The following is a 17,006-nucleotide window of genomic DNA, read 5'->3' as shown; positions in this document are numbered from 1 at the left end:
GTGCTTTGGTATTGCATGGAAGTGACTTCATGATAGATTTTTGTGTGTAATGTATGTTAAGTGTGTTTACTGTTTTGCAAATCACTGTGTGTAGAGTTTTGCAACAAGTGTGAGGTTGACAATGTGCTTACAGTTGTGCAAATATGGGCTGATGTTTTGCCTCTTGAGTGTAAGGTTTTGCTAATAGTGTACTACTTTTAATTTTAGTGTGTATGCAATCCAAAAAAACTGTAATATGATATTTGTTGTCGAGATGCTGCTAGAAATCACACATCACCGTTTCCTAATTATTTATTACTAATTAGTTTACATTCACATTTATGGCATGTACATATATTACGATGTACAACTGAGCTTTTAAGTATCTATCAAGGTGCATTTGAGCTTTGAGGTAAGAGGGAGCCTGTCTATTTTTGGCTTTGTAGGCAAACATCAGTGTTTTGAATCTAATGTGTACAGCTGCTGGAAGCCAGTTTTGAATTGAGGCTCACAATCATCTTATACAGACCTTGGTTAACGTCACGTACCAGTGTGCTATGTTCTATTCCAGAGGAGGTGAACTGAAGGCACCTTGGAGGCTGTTAACTTCACTTCGACCACATGATTGTCTCAGAGCTTGAGAGGCCTCAGGAGTGGGCATGTGGTAACCTAGTGGTTAAGGTGTTGGGCTACCAATCGGAAGGTTGTGAGTTAGATCCCAGGCCCACTAGGCTGCCACTGTTGGGCCCCTGAGCAAGGCCCTTAACACTCAATTGCTCAGCTGTATTAAAAAATTAGATAATGCAAGTTGCTCTGGATAAGGGTGTCTGCCAATTAAATGTAAATGAGTTCACTATGAGCCGCATCAACAATGGAATCAGAACAAATTGATGTTAGGAAGATGAGTTAATGTTTAATGTGCTTTAAGAAAATAAAATGGCTGTAAAGACAGGATTTAGACCAACAGTTTGGATATGCACCTAGTGCAAGAAAATAAAATATAAGAAAGAGGAAAAAAATGATGGGCACTAATCGGGCTTTAGGTGCTTTAGGTATCTTTATGTGAGGTTCAGGAAAAGCTACCACCAAGCTCGATATATAGACTCAGAGAGAAAAGCAGAGGCTAAGAGAAGTCAAATAAAAAAGAGTAAAAGAGAAAAAAACAGGCTTTCTAACACAGAGATTTGCCACTTTACACTGAAATAGTCATGGGCAACAATATGTCTAAATATAAAGCCAATAAATGCATTGAAAGTGAAGTTTATGAGCACTAATGATGGTCCTGAGTCTTTATCAGCAGTGGTGTGATGGGTGACAGAGTGTGGCTTTACTGAAATTAGTAAGTTATTGTAAACAGAAAAAGAGAATGACAGGAAGAAAAGAAAATATTGGCTACATTACAACACTGATCATCTCCTGATCAGGAGAACCTTGCCAAGGTGTCCCACATGTGGTGTACAGTCAGACTAATCATTTATCCATTTAATAAAGTAATAAATGAGATTATTAGCACTTACCCATGACACAGAGAAACACAGTTTCTAACTGAACCATTGTGTATTAGATGAGAGACAAGGAGGAAACAGACAGTGGGGCGTCTGCGTCTCTGGGGGAGGGGGTGGTGGTGGTGGTGCTTGTGGGACAGTGTGAGAAACAGATTTAACGGTACTTTAATGTTAAAACTAAAAAATGCCTGCAGAAAAATATATGTATGTCAGTAAAAAAGCCTAAATATTCTGTACCACATATCTGCATTTTAGACAGAATCCATAATGAAGGATTTTACTTTATTTTGCATGTAACATGTTAGAGTCAGGGGGGCATGATGGCTCCCGTTTCCTCCCCCGGTCCAAAGACATGCATGGTAGGTTGATTGGCATCTCTGGAAAATTGTCTGTAGTGTGTGAGTGCGTGAGTGAATGAGAGTGTGTGTGTACCCTGGGTTGGCACTCTGTCCAGGGTGTATCCTGCTTTGATGCCTGATGACGCCTGAGATAGGCACAGGCTCCCCGTGACTCGGATAAGCGGTAGAAAATGAATGAATGTTAGAGTCAAAAACTCCTGAAAAAATTCTTCAAGATCTTCAGTCTATATACACAATACTGTGAAAAAGTCTTAGAAATGTTGTAAAGCAAAGATGCCTTCAACAATTATTACATAAAAATAAACAGAATAAAAACTTATTTTTATAAGTGAACAGTGATAAACTGAACAAAGTCAATATTTTGTATTAAAACATTTGCTTTAGTAAACTTGGAGAATCTTACCGCAGTCTGCATGCAAAATAAAGAGGCCTGAATTTTTTTTTTTATGTAACTTGTTGGGGTTTTTTTTTTAGTCGAAAAGCAACATTTAGGGGAAGGAAAAAAGAAAGTTTTTGTACTGACCCAACAATGCAGAAGAACAAAATATGTACTAAAAAAGACTTTTCCCCAGTGCTGTGTATGTACATATGTTTCCTTTCAAGTGTATTTTTAATATAATAAGTCATTAAAAATATATACTAGACACAAACTATTCTATATTACAGGTTTGATCCTGAGCTCAGGTTACTGTTCATGTGGACTTTCATGTTCTCTGTGTGTCTGTGAAGATGTTCCTCTAATTTGTTTTGTCCTAGCATCTGCATGAATTTCATATAAATTGAAGACTTTCAAATAATTTGAAGAAAAGGACTGTAATCATTCTGGCTTTTTTTTTTTTTTTTTTTTGTTAAGTGAGATGTGGAAACTCAGGTGTTTAAGAGTAGCTATTAGTAAGAAGCAGTTAAAACACAGGGTGTTGAGCTTCAGAGGTCTTTTCTGATTCAGATGTGAACGCGATGCCTACAAACCTACTTCTGTCAGTTCTGTGGTTGGAAAATAGCGTTTTAACCATGAAGTGGAAAGTTAGCGGATGTGTTTGTCTTGTGGTTTGAGAGATTGCTGGCTTTTACATGACTGCCTATAACTGCTGAATGATGACTAAAGAAATAAAGAGCTTAGTTGTCTAAAAGATTTTAATTCTGTCCTTAATATAAATCAGCATTTAACTGTATTTTATCTGCCAGGAAGTAATTTACCCATTTACCCCTGGCAGAACGTGGTTAATTTAAATGTTATCAGTTTTTAACTGGAACTAGAAAAATCACTGAAACAAGACAGAAGATATAAACCCACAGAAAACAGATTGATGAAAACCCAGAAGAAACCAGAGAACGATCAATGAAACAAAATGAAATGAACCAAAGAGACACAAGGTGTTGTCACTGCAGAGTCTGATCTTGATAAAGAGCTGGACTTTGGAGGAGTTTCATCTCTAATTGTATTCTACAACTAATTTATTCAAAGTAAATCTACTGTATAAAATTCTCTAAAATGGTCTTCCCTTTTACCAGACAGAGCTTTTTATGTGGATGTATACTCCATGTGATCTCTGCATCAATACAACATTTGTCAGACTGTATATTTATAATCACACCTTCCAGTGTCACCCATATGAGGTTGGGTTCCCCTTTGAGTCTGGTTCCTCTCAAGGTTTCTCCCTTTACCATTTAAGGGAGTTTTTCCTTGCCACTGCTGCCTGAGTAACCTCAGACTTGCTCATAGGGGGATAAATACATACACATGAACTAAATATCTAATATTAATCTTGAATTTTGTATTATATTAATCTTTATATTATTCTTTCTATGAACCTTTTGTTCTATGTTTATGTTCTGTAAAGCTGCTTTGAGACAATGTCAATTGTAAAAAGCACTATACAAATAAACTTGAATTGAAGAGAAAAACAGTTGCTTTCCAGTATTGATGAGACCAGAAACCATCAAAGACTGAGATAAAGAAAAATGACTCGTTTCTCTATATAACTTTATATATCAACTTTATATATTGCAGAAATTTACACTACCACCAGCATCTGCCTCGGAGGAAATACGGTGTGCCAAGCAGTTCAGTCCACTTAGTAGAGACCAGTCCAGACAGCTCCAGCAGGTCACACTCTTAGCTGTGAAGGTACAAATGACAAAAGCTGTCCATTTGTCTCCTCATGCCAGTTGAACACATAAAATGTCTTAGTATCATGTAGTTATCAACTTCAACTCTAAACTTCAGGGCTCTCAAGTTTTGAAGACAGGCAAGAGTGACATATTTTAAATATGTCTGACCACCACCACAAAAAAAATTATGACCCAAAACATTCCAAAACTTAATATTTGAATTAAACATAACATTAAATTATACAATGTAGTGCTGTTGGTTAGTAGCCTTATTTTTCTGAGATTTAATTTATGATAAATTCATCATTAAAATGTCATAAAACCATCTCAGGGCCCCCAGTTTGAGAATCACTGGTCTAGACTACTTGTTCTGAGCAGGTGTTGTCAGTGAACAGGCTGTAAAACTGTTGGCTAAATTACAGACACTCATTAAAAACTGATGCTGATTATCTGGGAAACTTCTCGAACAGCAGTCAGAATGTCATTGTTTGTGTCAAACAAGTTGTGAATTTAAAAGAGGAGATGACTTACTCTGTGCTCAAAGTGATGCTCACAGCTCCAGTGGTTTTCTCTGTGGGTGAATTCCAGGATATGCTTATTTTTCATTGGTTGTTAATTACATATGATAAATAGTAAGTTTTTCTGCGTGAGAAATACAATGTGTGGCAGGAGAGCATGACAAAAATGACTAAAATGAGTGACTGTCACTCTCAATTCGTGATACTTGATAGCCCTGAAACTTGCTGAAAAGAGTATTGAAGGGGTCATAGAAGGTTTGTGTAGCAGTGGTATCAGCTGGAGTGGGAAGTTTAAACAATGCACGCAAGCCAATTTACTGTTTATTTTTTGTTCTGATTATATTGTTTTGTGGTTTAGATTTCACTGTAATTGTTTGCCAGTCCGTTTCTTGACTAGGTTTCTTGGATAACATTTTGGATTGTCTGTTTAATGAACTCTACATGGATTCTTAACCCTCGGCATCAGGGGCTTCATTACAGAAGCTATACATGTGAGACTGAGATCGGTTCGACATATAAAACAATATGCACTTGAACCAAAGCTGTCTATATTAGAGTATTTTTATTTATTTCTTATAACAGAAAAAATAATGAACTGATCACAAAACTGTACAATTCTGATTACACATTCAAAGTTTACAATTAATGTGTTAAAATGAGCCACTATCCCAGTTTAGTGTAAATACATTAGAATGACTGATGTGTTAGAAATCCTGCTTGCTGCTCTCATATAGGTGGAGATGTCAGCTTATTGAACCTGCAGCACCAGCAGCCATCCTCAAACTGGGATCGCAAGAAGGGAAATTAATAAGTAGTTAAGTTGTTTGTTTTTTTAGTAAAGCGATGTGAAGAGATATTACCCAGCATCAGCGTTGCTATGCAACCTTTAAAGTAACTATGTTCACGAAGGTAAATTTAGTTCCTGCACTTTCCAAAAATAAATCTTGCAATGTTTTCGATTATATTATATACCTTACAGTGTTAAGTGCACGTGTTCCAGATCATCATGTTTTTGCCACCGTGATTAGGATTTTGTTTTGGGGTAAATAAAAAGCTTCCGCTTCTACATGACAAATCTGCTGATCACTGGGAATCAGAATGTTTGCCTACGTGAGGTACCTGGATGACGGCTGCACGGAAATTAAGGACTTTAACTACGACATGTTTGACCAAACTCAGGTTTATTGGGTATGATGGAAGCAAGACTTCTTCAGGGAACAAATACTAATGCTTAAAGGTATGTAACTTAAGCAGTAGCTGTTTTATCGTAACTCGTGCACTGCACATTTTTTATTTGTTTCTATAATTTTTCAGAGAATAAAGAAGACATAGAGCAGGAGTTATCTAAAGGCAAATGACTCCGGGTAGCACCTCTAAAAAAACATGGTCATCGCCACCACATACTACTTGTTACTCGATAAAAGAGAGAGTGGAAACTAAGACTGAAAATGTGTGTTGTAAAGGTTATATTGTGTAACGTTATTTGTGCACGTGTGTAAATTACAGTGTGATGGCAAATGTCATTGTCCAATAAATATTTTAAACAAACTTCTACATATACATATAATATGCGTGTGTGTGTGTATATATATATATATATATATATATATATATATATATATATATATATATATATATATATATATATATATATATTAACTAGGAATATGCACTAAGAAATGTGATATGTTGCAAATGGGTTTTGTTGTGGTCTTGCTGGGATTATACTAGCATCATAGACAACATATCTTGACCAGCACACCGGCATCCCAGGCTGGTCAGCCAGCACACCAGCATCCCAGTCTGGTCGGACAGCACACCAGCAACCAGCACCTAATGCTGGACCAGCATACCACCATTCCAAGCTGGTCCCACCATGCAAAACATACCTTATGCTGGACCAGCAATGCTGTTTTTTTTTAGCAGGGAGTATAGAAGAGTCTGGGTAAAAGATGTGACCAGTTACATGATGGTCATTCTAGGTGAGCTCCACAGTCATGTGTGGACATGGGAGAAACTTAAATACTGCAATACCACTGATCTAGGATTTATGTCAGAATGGAGTGTAAAGTCTTCAGGCCTGTTAAGAAGCTGTAACATCTTGAACCGCTACGCCACCGTCAGGCCACCGGTGGAAGCCCTCACCCGAGTGCTGAGTCACTTCCGGGGTTTTGGACATTTAAACAATGTGCAGGAGCCAACTTACTGTTTGTTTTTTGTTCTGATTCTATTGTTATCTGGTTTAGATTTGTTTGCGTGATTGTTTTGTCAAGTCATAGTGAACTTAAGAGGTCATGTGTGGACATGAGAGAAACTTGCAGAAGGTCAACCATCACTGCAATACCACTTGGATTTATGTCAGAATGGCAAAAATATCAAATTCCAAGCAGGCTTTCATGAGTCAGGGAAAAACTTGCAGAAGGACAACCATCACTGCAACATTACCGCAAACTTGACTTTGGCCTTGACTCGACCTCGGCTAATCTTGGACGTGAACTTTGACAATGCTGATCCTGACTACAGCTCTAGTCAAAGCTAGTAAAAATTATTTTGCTGTCTTCGATTAGTCATCTATGGGGTCCTTCTTTATCTCTCTTTCCTCCTCTCTCCTAGAAAGAAAAGAGAGATATGTGTTCAGTAAACATGTTTTAATCCATACAAAATATAAAGATACATCTTGAACTTACTCTCTCTCATCCTCAGGAACACGGCTGGACTTTAAAAGTGCGTTAAAATGCAATGTAGAGGCTGTGAAAGAAATAAAGTGTGGACTATCAATGTGTGGATGAAACTTTACAATTAAATCCTCTTCTTCTACTTTTGTCTTTTCCTGTTAGGGGTCTCCACTGAAAATCATCTGTTCCACCTAACTCTATCCTCAGCCAATTAACTTCATGTCCTCTTTCAACACATCCATCTCATCTTTGTTCTTCCTCTTGACCTCTAACCTGGCAGCTCCATCTCCAACAACCATCTACCAATATAAACATCTCCTTCCTCTGTACATGTACAAACCATCTCAATCTAGCCTCTCTCACCTTGTCCCCAGAACAGCCATCCTGAGCTGTCCTTCCCATGTGCTCGTTCCTAACCCTGTCCATCCTCATCACTCCTGAAGAAACCTCAACATCCTAATTTCTGCTAATTTCATCTCTGCCTCGTGTCTTTTCCTCACTGCTACAGTCTCTAACCCATACAGCATAACTGGTCTCACTACTGTCTTGTACACTTTTCCTTAGATTCTTGCTGACACTTCTGTCACACAACACACCTGACACTTTCCACCCACTCCAACCTACCTGCACTTGCATCATAACCTCAATTCCAAACTCCCCATTGCACTGGACGGATGACCCCAAATACTTAAACTCCTGCACCTTCTTGGCCTCAGACATGTGTAACTTCACTGTTTTATTTCCCTCTCTCTTGTTCAAGCACATGTATTCTGTCTTACTACTAGTCTTACTTATTCCTCTTCTTTACACAGTGGACCTCCACCTTTGCAGGTGTTCCTGCTCCCTACCCTCACTACAGATTACAATGTCATCCACAAACATCACTGTCCACAGAGATTCCTGTCTGACATTTATCAACCTGTCCATCACCATAGCAAGCAATAAGGAACTCAAAGCCGATCCTTGATGTAGCCCCACATCCACCTTCAACTTCTCTGTCTGAACTTCAGCACATCTCACTACTGTCATACTCCTCTCATACAGTATATATCCTGAACTACTCTGACATACTGCTCTGAGCCCCTTCCTGTTTGCTATAGTGATGGACCAGTTGTCAGAGGAGGTTAGACAGGAGTCTCCTTGGACAATGATGTTTGCAGATGACATTTTTATCTATAGTGAGAGCAGGGAGCAGGTGGAGGAAAACCTGGAGAGGTGGAGGTTTGCACTGAAGAGAAGGGGAATGAAAGTCAGTCGTAGTAAGACTGAGTACATGTGTGTGAATGAAAGGGAGGGAAGTGGAACAGTAAGGTTAAAGGGTGAAGAGGTGAAGAAAGTACAGGAGTTCAAGTACTTGGGGTCAAAAGTCCAGAGTAATGGAGAGAGTGGGAAAGAGGTAAAGAAGCGAGTGCAGGCAGGTTGGAGTGGGTGGAGAAAGGTGTCAGGAGTTCTGTGTGATAGGAAAATGTCAGCAAGAATCAAGGGGAAGGTGTACAGGACAGTGGTGTGACCGGCTATGCTGTATGGTTTAGAGACAGTGACACTGAAGAAAGTACAGGAGTCAAAGCTAGAGGTAGCTGAGCTGAAGATGTTGAGGTTCTCTTTGGGAGTAACCAGATTGGACAGGATTAGGAACGAGTACATCAGAGGGACAGCTCATGTTGGACATTTGGGGGACAAAGTTAGGGAGGCCAGATGAAGTTGGTTATGGTCAGAGGAGGGAGAGTAAGTATATTGGTAGGAGAATTTTGGACATGGAGCTGCCAGGCAGGAGGCAAAGAGGAAGGCCAAAGAGGAGGTATATGGATGTAATTAATGAGGATATGAGGCTAGTGGGTGCAAGTACTGTATTGAGGATGCAGAAGATAGGGATAGGTGGAGAGAGAAGATTTGCTGTGGCGACCCCTGAAAGAAGAAGAAGAAGAAGATTATCCATAGTCTAAGAGTGAGACTGGTCTTTTCTCTCCCTCATGAGGTTCAGAAGCAGCAATCACCACATTGTTTTCCATAAACACCATCTCTGTTAATTGTCAGTTGTATTTGGTCTACAGAATTATATAAGATTTTAGTTTCTCTTGGAACTTTTAATAGACATATCATCAACCTCTTACCTGTGCCCCCCCCCCTTTCATGATTTTCGCCTAGATGACATACCCACATAAAAAGTGGTACAGCTCCCATATACTTTGACACACAGAGGTGAGCATGGTCTCATTGGAAAGAAGTGAGTCTCTAGTTTCTGATACAAGTGTCAGTGTCAGAGGCTAGAATGGAGGGTTTTTATTTCCGTCTGAGTTGTTTACCTGATAAACTGATTACATACATTGCTGTATTTAATGATGGGAGGTAAACAACAACTGAGGATCATAGCCACATGTCTTAGCTTTCACCAAAAAAAATGAAGTCAAAAGACTCAAAAATGGATTTTATATGAATATTTTTCTACGGACATGTCCGTCCGTTCATGTTTTTCTTGTTTATTTGTATACTGTATAACTTTGTATAAAAAAGACTGCATCCTTAGTTCAAAAGTCCTATAACAAAGAGAACGACTCTGCCTAGAGGCCTGCTGTGAAAAAAGGCCTGTAACCTCACACCCTGAGGTGTGAGAGTGTGAAAAGTTTGAGAATTGTGCAATAAAGTTGAAAAAAATTAATATGCGCATGCTCATTGCACAGCCCGCCCTCACCAGATATATCATGTTGCATCTCGGAATCGTCTCCTTATTGGCTAAAGAGCTATGATGCTTGCAAAACATCAAATCGCTACTGGAGGGAGCAATTGTCAGTCAAAGGGAGGGTGTCCCACATAGCATGGAGAGACCTCATTGGCTTCTTAGCTGCCTATCTCTGCACCACAGGCACCTATTGGCTCATGAGAGGGCTTGTTTGATTCCTTAGACCCTGGACTACAAATGTGAAGGTAGTTTTATAAGCCTCCATTGAGAAGTGAGAGCCGAAACAAAGGACGGAAGTGAACTTTTTCGCTTGAATTTTCATTTCGGTGCATCCCTAGTATAAATAAATGAAAAAAAATCATTAAGAATTTTACTGGCTCATAATTTTTTATTAGAGTTTGATAAAGGAATGACTACCGAAATGTATTTGCACCGTACTGAATGTAATGTGTGCTTGAATATACCCTGTATTTGGCCCCTGAATGTAACATGTGGCCCCTTACAGAAAACTCCTAGAACCGCCACTGATAAATTGTATTCCTCAAATAACATTGACAGTATTTTTGCATACATGTTCTAGATTCCTGTTTAGTTAACTCAACATTCATGAATGTCTCAGATGCAATCTCTTTTTCGTTGAATTGAAACAGTTAAAGTTAATGAAAGTTAATGCACCATCACATGCATCCAAGTCCATTATTTGTTTGTAGTTGTGTGAGAAAGTACGAGTGTGTAATACAATGTGTGTCTCAGAAGATGTGTCTGTGTGTGAGAGAGAATAGCTTTGAAAGCGTTTCACCTTTAGTCTGATTAATGCTTAGCATTGCTGTAGCCACATTTTCTCTGAACCAATCCTCTCGACCTTGATAAAAGTTTGTCACGCTATTCCAATAATTATCGTCAAACTTCTGTATCCACTCTGCCTTTACAACTGCTTCCCTGATGCCACGGTCATAGTACACAAACTGTTCTCCATCCACCAGACCGATAATAGTGATTTCTGGGAAATTTAATCCTGTTACAATAGTATAGAGATACTCCAGAGAGTGTGTGACTGTAAAACAAACAAAAACACCAGTAAAATCTTAAGTAATTGTTAACAAACACACACAGTGTTCATAACATGCTAATCAAATTTTAAATTTCAAACATTACAAGTCTTACCAAACACCAGAACAGCAGTGTTTCATTTTAACCATACTGTTAACATCACAAATTTGTTCTCTCAGTGTAACGTTTTCATGTTTGGTTTTGATTTCTGTCCATGTACTCTTTTTTATTCAGGCCTTCTCCACTCCTGATACATTGTTGTATTTTCAGGCTGTGTTTTGGTGTTTTTTCTTGTTAATTCTTTGATTCTTATTTATATACCCTATTTTGGCCTCTAGTGTCAATTAGACAGATGAGATATATATAGACTCACCAATCAGGCATAACATTATGACCACCTTCCTAATATTGTGTTGTTCCCCCTTTTGCTGCCAAAACAGCCCTGAACCGTCGATGTAAAAAACGTGATTCATCAGACCAGGCCACCTTCTTCCACTGCTCCGTGGACCAGTTCTGATGCTCACATGCCCATCGATGGCATTTTTGGTGGTGGACAGGGGTCAGCATGGGCACCCTTACTGGTCTGCAGCTGTACGCAGCAAACTAACTTTCCATAAGAATCAGAATTAATTTCTTCTGAAATATGAGCTACAGTAGCTCGCCTGTTAAGATTGGGCCACACTGCACCCACGTGCATCAATGGGCCTTGGCCATCCATGACCCTGTTGCTGGGTCACCACTGTTCCTTCACTGGACTACTTTTAATAGATATTGACCACTGCAGACCAAGAACACCCTACAAGAGCTGCAGTTTTGGAGATGCACTAACCCAGTCATCTAGACATCACAATTTGTCCTTTGTCAAATTAACTTAAATCCTTACACTTATCTATTTTTCTTACATCTAACACATTACTTTAAGGACAAAATCTCAATTTGCTGCCAAATATAGCACACTAACAGGTGCTGTGATAAGAGACAATCAGTGTTATTCACTTCACCTGTCAGTGGTCATAATGTTATGCCTGTTCGGTGTGTGTGTGTGTGTGTGTGTGTGTGTGTGTGTGAGATATATATATATATATATATATATATATATATATATATATATGCGCATGTTTCCTCTTCAGCTTGAGATCAGTGAAACTGTTTATTTATAGAAAAATGCTCAGGGCCCTGCCTAGTGCTTAACCAGGACGTGTGTACAATCTTCAGTCATTAATTATGCTTTTCTTTAATTATTAGAAGAAAAATTCGGAATAATAAACTAAATTCATCTGAATAAACAAACATTTAACAAATAATTGTGTAATATTCAATTTAATATATTTTTAATGTGATCTGCTTGCTTTTTAACAGTTTAATAGGTTTTCTGAAACAAAATTGAAAATCATAACGAAAACATGCAAAAAATAAATAAAATAAAGATTTCTTTACCTCTCATATTTTAACCAGAGAGAAACACTTTATCAATTATCACTTTGGAGGGCTCTTATTTAGGAAAATAATCAATAGTAACTCGCGTCATCACACCGGCCATATATTCTTTTCCTAAAACAGCAACCCACAAGTTCTTCATTCATTTTTCTTTTTATCACATACTGTAATTACACAATTAATGCTCACTAAATCTGGACGTAGAAGAGAAGAAATTACACATTAAGGATCTATTCTGTAAAAGTAATCATTCCTTCATTGACTCACTATCAGCACTTTTGTTTAAATATTAAAGAGTGAACAATAAAAACTCACCTGCTGACATCTGAAGAAAACCACTCATGAGGAACAGCAGAACTTTCACAGAGGAACAACTGAGGTCCATTTCCTACAGGTTTAAAGGTAGGGTCTCCGATTATACATACGCAACCCAGGCAACTAATGGAAATAAATGTGTCTTTATCATAGCTGAAGGGAAGAACAATACAATTGTAGATAAACAAACAAGCAAAAATGACACACAAGCATAATCATGGCATAAATTAGTTCTGTGAAACAAAGCAAAACCAATGTTACTCACCTATCGAGAAGGAAAAAAGCGCCTCGGCGTCTTAAGTAAAGTTGGCCGCATATTCACAGATTGGAGTTTCCCGAGTCAATAACTCCTGAGCTAAACGCTGTTACTACACAAAACGCGGTTGTAGCTGCCTCTCTACATTACTACGATAGTAAAAAGAGGTGTTATTTGTGTAATAACAGCGTTTAGCTCAGGAGTTATTGACTCGGGATACTCCAATCTGTAAATATGAGGCCAACTCCCCGCTCTTTCAGTTCTCTCCAGCGCTGGAAAGCTGATCCTATATTAACAAGGGTCCTACTTCTTGCCTTATCGTAAGCCTTTCTTCGCTTTCTTTCTTTGTTTTTATCCTCCACGTCAATGTTAAAACCGCTTTCTGCTAATGTCCCACATGCAGACTGAACACTTTCTGCTCATTGGCTACAAGTTTGTTTTGATTTTTGTTTAGTTTTCAGCCAGACTCAGTTTTCTGAAGCATTTCTTAAAAATCGGAGACCCCACCTTTAATGCAGAAGTCTTTCTTTAAATGTTTTTAATTCCTTTCTGCAGCTGTGTTAAAGTTTGATGAACCTCTTTACTTACTCCTGCTCATTGTTCGTAGACTTTTTCCCTAAATGTTTTAATGAACCAGTAATAACTAATGATCCCTTCAGTAAGTGTTAGGTCTAGACTAAGTGTTAGGAGACTAGGGTGAGATGATGGATTTCCACAGTTTGCCATTAATAAAAGAAAATCCTTCAATATATGATAATTACTCTAATCTACATGTGAAGGACTTTATTTTAAAGGCAGTGCAGACCTACTTATTTCACAGCATCTTCACACTTCACTATAAAACCCAATGTGATTTCACTCAGAAATACATCACAGTATGAAAGAAAACTCTTTTTTTATTTATATTGTCTGTGAGCTTGTGCTTACCTCAGTTAGGTTTTTATCAAAATATCTGCCAGGAGAGAACGAGAAGTGAAGACACAGTATAGAGCAGATGATAAGAGTCATACAGATATTGTAGTGTTTATAGGTGAGACAAACTCAGTAAAGTGAAAGAGAAAATGTAGCATGTAGCGTGCAACGTAACAGATGTGCTACACCTAGAAATGATATTCAATATGGGCCAATGTGTATCAGAAGCAAGGGACTTGTACTGGAGTGTGGAAGGCAGCACAGCAGGTGAGTAAATGGCAGGGGCGGTTCTATGATTTCATCTTTAGGGGGATTTAGCCCTCAGTGAGAATTTAAAACAAGAAGAGTTTTATAATTATATTTTATATGACTACATAGTAAGCCAAAATTTATGTTATCATTTAAAATGGTAAAAGTTGACACCAAAATTTTATGCATGATGTAATGATGCCAGTCTTGAATCAAATCAGTTCATGTATGTATGTCCAATGAATGCAGTCCAATGAATCCAAAAAAAAAAAAAAACATTCACAAGACATTTTGCGGCTTTCCGCCGATTAACGTTATAGATAAACACCTCCAGCCCTGACTGCGCGTGCACGCTGCGCGTGCTTGTGCTTCTCCGTTCAAATAAAGCAGACAGCTAATGACGCACTTTTGAAAGACTACAACGCACGCGCGTAAATGCAAAGTAAAAAAAAATCTCTATTGGATCACTGATCCAAGTCCAAGTCATAAATAATTTTCTTTCCCATCGACGACATGTCCTGCATTTTAACGTAATTTTAGGGTGGCTGAGATCACAGACAGGGGCGCTGGAGCCACCCTAAAAAAGGTCTAGAACCGCCCCTGCTAAATGGTTAACAAAGTTTCGCTTTGATTAAGCAAATTGTATTAATATAGAAAATGTCTCTATTTCTAGTTAGTGTCAATCAGATAGATCACAGGTATGAACAATTAATTGATAACCGTGAGAATCAATACAGTTAACCAACTCTTCTGTCGTTTCTTAGAATTCAACAGTTTGACAGCTTCAATTCAATTTGAAGTTTCACTCTTCACAGAATGTAACAAAGAAAACTCTCAAAAAACAGTAGTGTGTGTTTCTTTCACTTTGAGCAAAGTATTTTACAATAATATAACCTTCAACAAAATATTACATTCAACAACCCAAAAGAAATATGGTTGGACATTCAATTTGACCCAAAACACTGAATGTGTTTCAGAATTTCTTAACACAAATCATTTTCCCTTTTAAACTCAACAGTATACTCAACAATACGAGTTGAAAATGCACAAATCCATTAATTAGTTCAATCAAACAAAGTTCGTGAATCAAATAATTCAGTACAAAGAGCTGTTGAACTTTTCCGATCAGTTCAAGTTCAAAAAATAATCTTATTTTTTTTGGTAGCAAAAATATCAAATGAGTTTGACGAACAAAAGTCGTTTTGTGTTCAAAAACAAGAAAATTGGAATCCTACCAGTTGGTGATTTCTAAGCACAGTTCAAACGTGAAACAGGTCCGTGGGCGGCTCGCCATTGTGCACATTTAATCAAAGTTAATTCCTCTCCAAAAGGGTTAAATATGGCACAGAACAGAAAACTCTCGCAGATCACGTTGAAAGAAGAAGGAAAAGAGAGAGAGAAAAAAACCGGCCAAGGCAATGACTTCACATATATTCAAACAAGCTCATTTGCAACACTCCGATTCTTCGTTGGATGCATCAGCTTCTATTTCACAAATCCTCACCTCGTCGTCCTCTCACCCCAATGACATGTGGCCGCAATCCTTTCAGAAATGTGATCTATTAATTGCATCTAATCTTTTTTCTCTATATATTAAAACTTCTTACGGATGGTCTCCGGATACCGCTCTGTGCAGCTGCTCCGTTTGACTCTCCCCCTCTGCTTCGCACGTGCAACAGCGCCGCCGCACGACGTAGGCGGGGCTTATGAAAGTGCTGCTACCATTGGCTTTTGGGAGAGTCAGTCACTGGAATGAGAGCCGTGAATGAATAAAACAGTTTTCCTTCTAGAACTATCCTCTTTTTTCTTTTTTTAACTTTCTTCAACTTAAAGGTAGGGTCTCCGATTTTTGACAGCCAATGTTGACATATAAAATCACCAAAACAAACACCCCCCTAACCCAAATGGGTCCCACCCCTGTATTGATATCTCCGCCCAACCTCTGCCGCCCACACATACATACGTAACCCAGGCAACTAATGGAAAGAAATGTGTCTATCATAGCTGAAGGCAAGAACAATACGATTGCAGATAAACAAACAAGCAAAAATGACACACGAGCATAATCATGCAAGACGGCATGTATTAGTTCTGTGAAACAAAGCAAAACCATCCTTACTTATAGAGAAGGAAAAAAGTAAAGTTGTCTTAATTAAAGTTGGCCGCATATTCACAGACTCGAGATACCCTCATATATATATATATATATATATATATATATATATATATATATATATATATATATATATATATATATATATAAATTTTCAATGTTTTTAAAATATATTTTTAAAATGCACCTTTTAAAATTTGATGTTAAATCCACTATTGTTTTATACAGCAGTGTTGCTTTAAAAAAAAATGCTTTTTATAGTTTAGAGTTGATAAAACTCATTTCAGCTGTTCTGTAACCGAAAACTCAGAGTTTCCTATCTCAGGGTTTGTTAACTCAGAGTTCAAGTTTAAACTCAGAATTGGTAACCTCCTTTCTGAAAAAGGCCCCAGGTGTTTCTAAAAAAACGTTTTTTCTTCATGACTTGTCAACTTGTGTCAACCCCATTAAATGCACTAAAACATTTTTCATTTTGTGATTTCATTATTAAAATCCCTCCAGTATTCAGAGCTCTCAAGTTTTGAAGACAGGCAAGAGTAACATCTCCAACCCCCCACCAGAACACAACAATGGGCCTACCCTTTTTGCCACCTTCTCTGGGCTAGCATCCTGCACCCTGGCCTTTTTAGGGGGCTTTCCTCTCATGGAGAATGAAAGAATGCTTAGTTGCCTTTTAGTTGACATCTTTGAAAGACGATTGCAACGATTGCAAACGATGCAACGATTAATGCATCAATGGCCAGGATATCAAATATGACATGATTTTAAAAGTGACCTATAACATCGACAATGCAATACACTTTAATTTATTTAGTGCTAATAAAATGATTAAGCCTATTTGGAGAGAGA

General features: G+C 38.0%; 2 protein-coding genes across 3 annotated transcripts in view; both read right to left on the bottom strand.

Annotated features, from left to right (window-relative positions):
• Nucleotides 1-17,006, bottom strand: part of LOC113638654 (BOLA class I histocompatibility antigen, alpha chain BL3-7-like) — a 209,529-nt gene that overhangs the window by 179,101 nt on the left and 13,422 nt on the right. The gene's annotated exons all lie outside the window — the stretch shown is intronic.
• Nucleotides 10,228-12,809, bottom strand: LOC113638807 (class I histocompatibility antigen, F10 alpha chain-like). Its single transcript, XM_027140264.2, has 2 exons — nucleotides 12,628-12,809; nucleotides 10,228-10,879 (listed from the first exon to the last, which is right to left on the bottom strand). The coding sequence occupies exons 1-2, from the start codon at nucleotides 12,695-12,697 to the stop codon at nucleotides 10,575-10,577; spliced, it is 375 nt and encodes a 124-aa protein (XP_026996065.1). The 5' UTR covers nucleotides 12,698-12,809; the 3' UTR covers nucleotides 10,228-10,574.

Source organism: Tachysurus fulvidraco, chromosome 9, assembly GCF_022655615.1.
Source record: "Tachysurus fulvidraco isolate hzauxx_2018 chromosome 9, HZAU_PFXX_2.0, whole genome shotgun sequence".
Classification (NCBI taxonomy): domain Eukaryota; kingdom Metazoa; phylum Chordata; class Actinopteri; order Siluriformes; family Bagridae; genus Tachysurus; species Tachysurus fulvidraco.
The sequence above is the reverse complement of the archived record's forward strand: the minus strand, read 5'-3'. Positions and strand labels throughout refer to the sequence as shown.

Excerpts from the sequence above, each read along its gene's own strand:
- LOC113638807 (XM_027140264.2), bottom strand. The coding sequence starts at position 12,697 with ATGGACCTCAGTTGTTCCTCTGTGAAAGTTCTGCTGTTCCTCATGAGT. Across the intron at positions 10,880-12,627 it reads TTTTCTTCAGATGTCAGCAG|TCACACACTCTCTGGAGTAT; the intron begins GTGAGTTTTTAT and ends TTTGTTTTACAG.